The 10,221-nt window shown below is 33.9% G+C and overlaps 1 protein-coding gene across 4 annotated transcripts in view; it reads right to left on the bottom strand.

Moving 5' to 3' along the window:
* Positions 1-1,711: 1,711 nt before the first annotated feature.
* Positions 1,712-10,221, bottom strand: part of LOC142341772 (lumican-like) — a 31,816-nt gene continuing 23,306 nt past the window's right edge. For all 4 annotated transcript variants that reach the window (XM_075393010.1, XM_075393002.1, XM_075393019.1 and 1 more), the window contains exon 3: positions 1,712-2,047. In XM_075393010.1, the coding sequence (XP_075249125.1) occupies positions 1,779-2,047 (269 nt within the window). In that variant the 3' untranslated portion in view covers positions 1,712-1,778. The remainder of the gene's footprint in view (positions 2,048-10,221) is intronic.

Genomic DNA, 10,221 nt, shown 5'->3' with positions numbered 1-10,221 from the left:
TTGGAAGGCGTTTTCTGCCAAGTTTTAACTGATTTTTTGTTTGTTGTCTATTAATAGCCGCACAGCGATAGCTGGGGCTATTATTGGCCTTCTCTTGGTTTTTTTTTTATTTCGTCGTCATGATTTTTGTTACGACCATATGACGTCACAGCCACTTTTTGTTCATTCGTTCATGCAATTTCAACTGAATTGCATGTGTGACGTCATTTTTCGCTCTTATTGGAGCGAGTTTTTTTGTTCATGCGCGTGATTAAATTTTTGGTCACACTTGACTTACCTCACTCTCAAAAATGACTTCCTCACTTTGAAATTGACTTTTATTACTTTAATTCAAAGAGATAAGGTCAAATGGGTGTGTGTCACTCTAAATGAAGGTTATTTGAGATCAGATAATAGAGGCAGCAATAAGTTATAAAGATGTTAAATCAAAATATAACAGATCAGCCATCAATGAATAGACGAATTTTTTTGGTCTGTCTTTTTTTCTGTTTTTCTTAGACTGCCGATCTACGAATCTATTGCGGCTATTTTCTGGCAATCTGCCAGCTATGTTTTGTTGTTCTTTTTGTAACCGCATAAAAAATTGAATACCGGCAGTTCTTAATTCCTTCTATAGAAGTATTGGTAATCGTAAACCTATGGGATATTTCAGTTGATTTCTAATGGTTTTCATTTCTTTGAAATTAATTGTTTAAAAAAATAAGCGAATTTTACAACTTTACAGTTTTTGTTCTTTATTGTCTAATTGTTACCAAGCCTTTTTATTGAGTAGTCCCATTTTTTTTCGATGTAATTAATTTTTGTTGTTGTTTGATTTTGCTGTTCGTCTTGACTCGCTTTCTTAATATTTGCACATATCATCAATCTAATGCACCATTATTCACTCCACCACTGAGATATTTGCTTTGGACGCTATCTTTTCGTGCATACACCAATTTTTAAAAAAATACTTGAATTTTTGGGTTTTTCTATGTTCCTCATTTGGTAGACAATCATGCCAAAATTGTGGATGAGCGGGGTCGGAACCTTATGTGCAATTGCACATTACCGAGTCGCCTTGTTGCAATTAAGATCAAAATGATCAATTGAATTTGATTTGATCACACAATCTGCGTGCTATGTTTGAAGTTACATCGTTCGAGTCTCATGGAATGCAATATGGCAATATTCTGTTGTCAGTGAGCATACCATCAGTTTTGCCCAAATTCGATTATAGTAACATTCAAAATGTTAGTGTGGGGACTCAAGGATGTTAAATGTTGATTGGTCATGGTCTAAGGTTTGTGATTTTATTCTAAACATTGTAAGTGATACTGTCTTTTTCTCTGTTATTAGATAATAAAGTTTTCAAAATAAATTGTTTTCTAATCATATTGAACAAAAAATAAACATTGAAAAGGGCGAATCAGCTACATTGAGAAGAAAATTTAGGAATTGTTTCCGTTTATTTTACCCACAAGATTTGAATGTTTCAGCTTAATATTTTCTTTTTTTTTATGAGTTAGTGGTCATGAATTGTAAAATTTCTGCAGCAGCTTTGCTTGTTCAAACTAACTTCTTGTAGCTGTTTTTTTTTTGTTTTACTTAAATCTTAAACCTTTATCAACTTAAGCTTTAGGTTTTTTTTGCACACAATTTTAAGCCTATAAAGAGTGCAAGAAGTTTCTTGGCGATGATGTGAATAATGACGAAACAATTTTCCATTTAGAGGGGTAGGAAAGGAAACAGTTCCAAAGTTATTTACAGCAGGTACAGAGAATTAGAAGACATGAGACATGTCAAAAGCAGCAACAGTGCACTACAAGAGAAAATGTAAGTGTTAAGATTGGAATTGTGGGGAAGTGTTTGGAGCTGGCGTTGCAATTCTGTTCCCAAAATTCCTCTGGAAGAGATCTCCATCGAGAAGTGTCTCGGAAGACTCGGCCAGGGTTCCCGTCTACCTGCATTGTCTGCAGCTGTGGAAGTTGACAGAACTCGGCTGGCATGCTGTCTAAAGCGTTGTGGCCCAGATCCAGCTCTTTTAGGGATTTAAGCTTAGCGTAGTCACCTGGTGAAAAGATTCCATTATTAATAGCCGCCCTCATCTTCTCAGCTGGCTATTATAGCGCTCCTAATTTTTTTACGACTCGAAGAGTAGTATTGGAGAAGTCCTTTTTTTAATCAATTTTATTGGAGTGATTTTTGAAGCGGGAAATAAAACGCTTGAAAAAATTTGGAGTGGTTTTGGAGCTGAACAAAAGTGAAGAGTGGAGCGAAAAAAGAGTGGTTTTTGTTCATACGGCTATTTTTTAGAGCGAGAAATTGATGTGTGAAAAAATTTTCGCTAAGCGAGCGAAATTTTTTTGTTCACGTGCGGCATTTTAAAGCAGTTTTTTGCAACTTTTGATGGTTATGAGGTCTGATTATAATATTGTAATAGTTTTAGGCTTGATTTGAAAGGAATTGAAGGCTTCAACTAGTTAACTTGAGTTTGATGCTAATTTGGAGGTTTTTGATCAGTTTTTGCTGATTTTTAGACGAATGATTTTTTGCCTGTTTTTTTGTTTTAAAGGGGGATTTGATTAGAAGCTTGTTACTTAAGGAGTATTCAGATACCAATTGATTAAAGCTTTGTTGGTATAAACCATTTTTTTCTTAGGAAAATAGACAGATAAATTGAGAAATTTTAAACCAATTTTCATTTTTTTTTGCAGTTTTTCTTTTTTAATCATAGACAAGTTTCCTAGCCTATTTTGACTTGCCCATTGTTTTGAGAGCTTTTCATTGCTCTAATTGCAAAGGAATTTTATTCGGCTTTATGTTTCGTTGTACTGTTACAAAAACTCAAGTTAAAAAAAACTAAGTTTTTCTAGTTTTTTTCAATTTGTTTTTGAATGCCGTTTCTATTCTTTCTTAAATTTTTAGGGCATTTGTGGAGGGTCAGGGTTCACTCTTGTTGTTTTAGTTGTTTAGTCATAAGTATGAGCAGTTTTCTCCTTCAAGTCGTTTCGGGAATTCTTCCTGCTATGTTTTTTTACTTCGTCGAACAAAAAAATGTTTCGCTTTACCTCATTTTGCCGCTTTTTCAACATTTTGCGTGAAATCTTTTTGACTTCTCTAGGCTAGTTTCTCTTCTCTGATTCTGCTAAAAGTGACTTTGAACATCTGTTGCTCAGCAAAGCAATTCAAAATGAACAGAGTCAGTATAGAAAATTGAGGTCAGAAACAGAAACGGGATTTGTGATCACTGGTCTTAAATCACTTGTACGTAACTAATATAACCTGTCTTCCACTAACGGCGAGTATTTTTCGAAGGTTTCAATAAACACACACTCACAAACCAAGTAAAAGTTTTGGAACAATTGAGGTGGCTTCTGAAATGTTTAGGGCGATTCGTTATTTTACTTTTTCAGAGTAGATCGCGGAATCAATACCGACTTGTAGAATTTTTGCTTAGATTACAATTGTTTAGAGTTGTCAGTTACCTTGACTCAGTATAATATATTGTAAATCATGCTCCCCGAGAGCTTAAAAACGATCTGAACGTTTAATTGACACAGACAAAAGGTCGAATTGTTATTTTACGCTTGTTAACAGCCCTTATATGACGCGAAGAGGAATAATGTGATCAGTTTTTAAAGAATGTCAGTGGAATAGAGGAGGGGAGTGTGTATGTTAATCAACAATTTTGATTTGTGAATTCGAATCATGCCACTTCTGCAAAAATGTGATGTGGTTTGACTGATAAAAAATTTAGGAATTTTTTCTTTCATACCGCCGCTCCCCAGTTTTAGCGAGAATTTGAGCTCCAAAAAAGTTTCTCAGCAAAATTTTTGCGAATGTGCTAGATTTTCAGGTAGGTTTTGTTAGACTATGTTTTCGAATAGTCAATTTGTGAGATTTGGTGTTTTCTTTAAATGCACTTATTCGAAATTGCTTAGACGCTAGAAACTTAATATTGCTCCTAGGCATAGTAAATTTAACTTAATTGGTGAAATGTAGTTCTTTTTTGAAATAATTCATGGAATTGGAAATTCGTTGCTATTTTTGTACATTTCAAGTTTTCTTGCATATTCATTTTTTAAAATTTTGTGTCTTGTTTATGGTATTTTAAATAACGTACTTATAAAAATAAATAACAATATAAAGTTTTTCAGTTTTTTGAAAACAAAAACCATTTGGTTTTGGTCCTTCCTTGCCTTCCTTTTGGCTTACTTTTTTGATATTTTTATTTCTGAAACCGTTTTTTATTTTTGATTTCTCGAGTTTTTATCGATACTAGTTATTGCACAGCAGACTATTTTGATAAAAAACAGCATCTATTCGTTTCTGAATTGTTTCATGCTTCGTTTTTAAAATCGGCGAGTTCCTGTTTCAGTGGACGCAAAGTCAAAAATAATTTCTGATGAATCTGCTGAACCAATGTCAAAAGCCTAGATAATGATCAATTACAGCGGTTTTTTTCATACATAATTTCAAGAGAGAGGAAGAGAGAGAGAGAGAGAGAGAGAGAGAGAGAGAGAGAGAGAGAGAGAGAGAGTGAGAGCTAGCGAGAGAGAGAGAGAGAAGAGAGGAGAGAGAGGAGAGAGAGAGAGAGAGAGAGAGAGAGAGAGAGAGAGAAAGAGAGAGAGAGAGAGAGAGAGAGAGAGAAAGAGAGGAGAGATGAGAGAGGAGAGAGAGAGAGAGAGGGAGAATGTATGAAATGTTTTTAGTTTTGCCATTAGTCCTCAACAAATGTTGTTGAGCTTTGCGTTGAATCCTGTTTAAGTTAAAGCTGTTATTGCGTCAGATATTTTTAAATAAAGCCTGTTTGTGTTTGCAAAGTCAAAAATAATTTCTGATGAATCTGCTGAACCAATGTCAAAAGCCTAGATAATGATCAATTAAAGTGGTTTTTTTTTCATACATAATTTCGAGAGAGAGAGAGAGAGAGCTAGAGAGAGAGAGAGAGAGAGAGAGAGAGAGAGAGAGAGAGAGGGAGAATGTATGAAATGTTTTAGTTTTGCCATTAGTCCTCAACAAATGTTGTTGAGCTTTGCGTTGAATCCTGTTTAAGTTAAAGCTGTTATTGCGTCAGATATTTTTAAATAAAGCCTGTTTGTGTTTGCAAAGTCAAAAATAATTTCTGATGAATCTGCTGAACCAATGTCAAAAGCCTAGATAATGATCAATTAAAGTGGTTTTTTTTTTCATACATAATTTCGAGAGAGAGAGAGAGAGAGAGAGAGCTAGAGAGAGAGAAAGAGAGAGAGAGGGAGAATGTATGAATTGTTTTTAGTTTGCCATTAATCCTTAACAAATGTTGAGCTTTGCGTTGAATCCTGTTTAAGTTAAAGCTGTTATTGCGTCAGATATTTTTAAATAAAGCCTGCTTGTGTTTTTTCTGAAGTTTTAGTTAACAATTAATTGATATTTGATTTTTTTGCTGCAGTTATTTATCTGACCGTGCCATCTCCATTCAGTGACAGGATATCTTACTAAAGCTCACCAACATGAAATTGGTGCGTAGCTCCCTAAAAGACATCCCGAAAAATTCCCCAATATTTACATTGGATTAAGGCTCCGTCAGCTCTTGTCGCCTGAGAGAAATGCATCTGAGGTTATTTGGTTGTCTTAACTATTTTTGTATTTTTTGTGCTTTTTCCAGTATGTCTGCGTCAAATTACAAACAGTTATCTTACAAACAGTTTCGCGTTTTGTACTAATTGATACTTGAATGCTTGACGAATGATATATACTGAGCTGAACGCAGCACTGGCCGCATCGTTAACCGAGTTCTAATTGTCTTACTTCCTGCGGTTTATATTGCCGACCCCCACTTTAATGGGGAGGGAGAAACTATATACGCAAACGGGTTTTTTTTGTTCAGACAATTTTGGACGATCGATATATTTATCGTAGAGAGCTGCGAGTGGTATCATTGGAAAGCCCGTCCACCGTAGAATATGGAACTAAAAAGATTTTTTGATTTTCGCACTTCAGTGATTTAACGAGGTTCAGAGTTTTGTGAAAAATAGACAAATTTCCGTTGTTTTCGTTCATATTTTCCAGAATTTTGGCTATATTTTTTGTCAGTATTTTGTGTCTTGTTTATGGTATTTTAAATAACGTACTTATAAAAATAAATAACAATATAAAGTTTTTCAGTTTTTTGAAAACAAAAACCATTTGGTTTTGGTCCTTCCTTGCCTTCCTTTTGGCTTACTTTTTTGATATTTTTATTTCTGAAACCGTTTTTATTTTTGATTTCTCGAGTTTTTATCGATACTAGTTATTGCACAGCAGACTATTTTGATAAAAAACAGCATCTATTCGTTTCTGAATTGTTTCATGCTTCGTTTTTAAATCGGCGAGTTCTTGTTTCAGTGGACGCAAAGTCAAAAAATAATTTCTGATGAATCTGCTGAACCAATGTCAAAAGCCTAGATAATGATCAATTACAGCGGTTTTTTTCATACATAATTTCAAGAGAGAGAGAGAGAGAGAGAGAGAGAGAGAGAGAGAGAGAGTGAGAGCTAGCGAGAGAGAGAGAGAGAAGAGAGGAGAGAGGAGAGGAGAGAGAGAGAGAGAGAGAGAGAAAGAGAGAGAGAGAGAAGAGAGGAGAGAGAGAGGGAGAATGTATGAAATGTTTTTAGTTTTGCTATTAGTCCTCAACAAATGTTGTTGAGCTTTGCGTTGAATCCTGTTTAAGTTAAAGCTGTTATTGCGTCAGATATTTTTAAATAAAGCCTGTTTGTGTTTGCAAAGTCAAAAATAATTTCTGATGAATCTGCTGAACCAATGTCAAAAGCCTAGATAATGATCAATTAAAGTGGTTTTTTTCATACATAATTTCGAGAGAGAGAGAGAGAGCTAGAGAGAGAGAGAGAGAGAGAGAGAGAGAGAGAGAGGGAGAATGTATGAAATGTTTTTAGTTTTGCCATTAGTCCTCAACAAATGTTGTTGAGCTTTGAGTTGAATCCTGTTTAAGTTAAAGCTGTTATTGCGTCAGATATTTTTAAATAAAGCCTGTTTGTGTTTGCAAAGTCAAAAATAATTTCTGATGAATCTGCTGAACCAATGTCAAAAGCCTAGATAATGATCAATTAAAGTGGTTTTTTTTTCATACATAATTTCGAGAGAGAGAGAGAGAGAGAGAGAGAGAGAGAGAGAGAGAGAGCTAGAGAGAGAGAAAGAGAGAGAGAGGGAGAATGTATGAATTGTTTTTAGTTTGCCATTAATCCTTAACAAATGTTGAGCTTTGCGTTGAATCCTGTTTAAGTTAAAGCTGTTATTGCGTCAGATATTTTTAAATAAAGCCTGCTTGTGTTTTTTCTGAAGTTTCAGTTAACAATTAATTGATATTTGATTTTTTTGCTGCAGTTATTTATCTGACCGTGCCATCTCCATTCAGTGACAGAATATCTTACTAAAGCTCACCAACATGAAATTGGTGCGTAGCTCCCTAAAAGACATCCCGAAAAATTCCCCAATATTTACATTGGATTAAGGCTCCGTCAGCTCTTGTCGCCTGAGAGAAATGCATCTGAGGTTATTTGGTTGTCTTAACTATTTTTGTATTAATTGTGCTTTTTCCAGCAGGTCTGCGTCAAATTACAAACAGTTATCTTACAAACAGTTTCGCGTTTTGTACTAATTGATACTTGAATGCTTGACGAATGATATATACTGAGCTGAACGCAGCACTGGCCGCATCGTTAACCGAGTTCTAATTGTCTTACTTCCTGCGGTTTATATTGCCGACCCCCACTTTAATGGGGAGGGAGAAACTATATACGCAAACGGGTTTTTTTTGTTCAGACAATTTTGGACGATCGATATATTTATCGTAGAGAGCTGCGAGTGGTATCATTGGAAAGCCCGTCCACCGTAGAATATGGAACTAAAAAGATTTTTTGATTTTCGCACTTCAGTGATTTAACGAGGTTCAGAGTTTTGTGAAAAATAGACAAATTTCCGTTGTTTTCATTCATATTTTCCAGAATTTTGGCTATATTTTTGTCAGTATTGCCAAAATATGTTAAAATTGTGTAAAAAATTGTTGTTGGTTTGTTTTCTCAACATAAAACAGTGTTAATTAAATTCTTCATCTAAATTTTTGGCTCAAATTTTTGTTCGAAATTCAAGAAGGGAGATCCTTTGGTCATTTTTGCTTAAATTTACCAGAAGTGAACACCTAAAAACTGCTGACACTGTTTGCTTCACCTCAAGAGAGGGCTAAGAGGGCTGATTTACGTCATCGTTTTCTTTAAAAGGTTTCTGGGTTTGAAATGGTGATATGTTGCGGGTTTTTAGCTAATATAATTCGAAAATTATACAAAGCATCATTTTTATCTGATAAATGAATTTTTTTGTCAAATTATCTTTATCCAATAAACTGGGAAACATTGCATGTTCCTAATAAACGAAAAGTAATGGCCGGGCTGGTTTTGGTCTGATCGCTGAATTCTAAAATGCAAAAAAAATCCGGATTGTAATCATTGGCTACTTTTTAATTAGAAAAACAATTGCCTTTTTATGTTCTTTTCAGAAAACATTTCGCATAAAGGCTCACTATTGATGGGTGGTCTAATTGGCTTTACAAACAATTGTCAATTAATGTTTTCACTTTTTCAGGCGAAAGCATATTGTCGTTCTAAGTTCTGAAATCATTTGTTTTCAAAATAAACAAAATAAACAATTTGCCCCTATTTTTTCCGCTTTTTTTCTGGTCAACTCGTAGCTTAATTTCACCACAGAGACAATGCATTTTCTAGGTATTTGAATTTTAATTAATCTCTGTTGCTTTTTTCTGATTTTATTTTTTAGCTGATCGTTATCATGAAATAATAGATAATTTTTTTCAAGAGATGTAATAGAATGTTTTTTTTTGTAATTTTCATATTATGTTCTCTTCGTTTATTTATTACGTAGTCTCATTAATCACAGATCACATATCACATGCTGGCATAAAAAAGTGGATTTTGAGATATGTATTTTTTTATTGAAATGTTTTGGGTTCTAATTGCTTCGAAAACAGTTTTTCGCAAAAAAGAATTTTTTTGATTTTTTTCTGTATTTGAAGTTCTTTCTCTAAACGTATGAGAAACAGTGCTTAGCGGCAGCTCCCAGTGGATTCTTTGGCGCATGAAACGAATGTATTTAAATAATTTTGACACTTATCATTCATCATTATACAGCTGATAAATTATTTTTTTGCTTCGCAATTTTTGTTTTGTTTTTGTTTTTTTTACCAAGTCGTAATAATTACTGGTCAGATATCTAGTTTCTAGCATGGAAGGAAGGCGCAATTGAATGAAGTTAATATTTTGTGAACTTATGATTTTAACGGTTTCGACACTGTTTTTGCTGAGAAAAATTAGTTTTTTTCGATTTTTGTCTGTTTGAGTTTCTTTTTGTAAACGTATGACTATTGATTGAGGAAATGTCTCATTGGCTTCTGTTAGAGGAATTTTTTGATCCTTTTTTAAGTTTTGAATTGTTAGCTGATGGTTTGCATGACTTTGAAAAATATTGCTTTCAAAAAATTTAAGTATTTCTTGAATTTGCATCTTCTGTGCTTTTTGTCTATTTTCGTTAATTACAGCTAACTTATCACAGTTTTGGCGTCGGAAAAAGGCACAGTTGAACATATCTAAAGTTTTCAGCGAAATAATTATGATTATAACGAGTGTGACACCGGTTTTTCGAGTTTTTTAAAATTTTTGTCTGTATTTGACGATATTTTTGTTAACGCATGAAATTATCTGATTAATGGCACACATCATGGGCTTTCTGATCTCATGGAGGAATAAATGAACCCATTTATCTTTTTTAGATTATTGCTGATTATTTTGCTGGCATACAAGCAAGGCGAAATTTGACATAGCTGTTATTTTCAACTAATTCATTATGGTTTTAACGGCTTCGACTGATTTTTCGAAAAAAAATTATTTTGATTTTTTTCTGTATTTGACATTTTTTTGTAAACGTAGGATTTGTTTTGATAAAAAAAAGTCTGCGTGGCCGCCTTTAGAGGAATAAAAATCTTGAACTTAATTTTTTGTTCAAATTAAAGCTTATAGTTTCCATGACCTTTAACCAAATTGTTTTCGAAAAAAAAACAATTGTTATTTTCAACTTTTTCTCCTTTATTGCGTGCTTGTTAGTCTCATTTATGCGTGATCACATACCACTTTTTTGGCATTCAGAAAACGTGCAACCAAGCATTTTTTGGGCTTCAACAACGGCTTTCTTAGGCTT

This window comes from Convolutriloba macropyga, chromosome 1 (assembly GCF_964194025.1).
Source record: "Convolutriloba macropyga chromosome 1, txConMacr16.3, whole genome shotgun sequence".
Taxonomy (NCBI): Eukaryota; Metazoa; Xenacoelomorpha; order Acoela; family Convolutidae; genus Convolutriloba; species Convolutriloba macropyga.
Note: the sequence above shows the minus strand (reverse complement) of the source record. Positions and strands in the feature narration are given on the sequence as shown.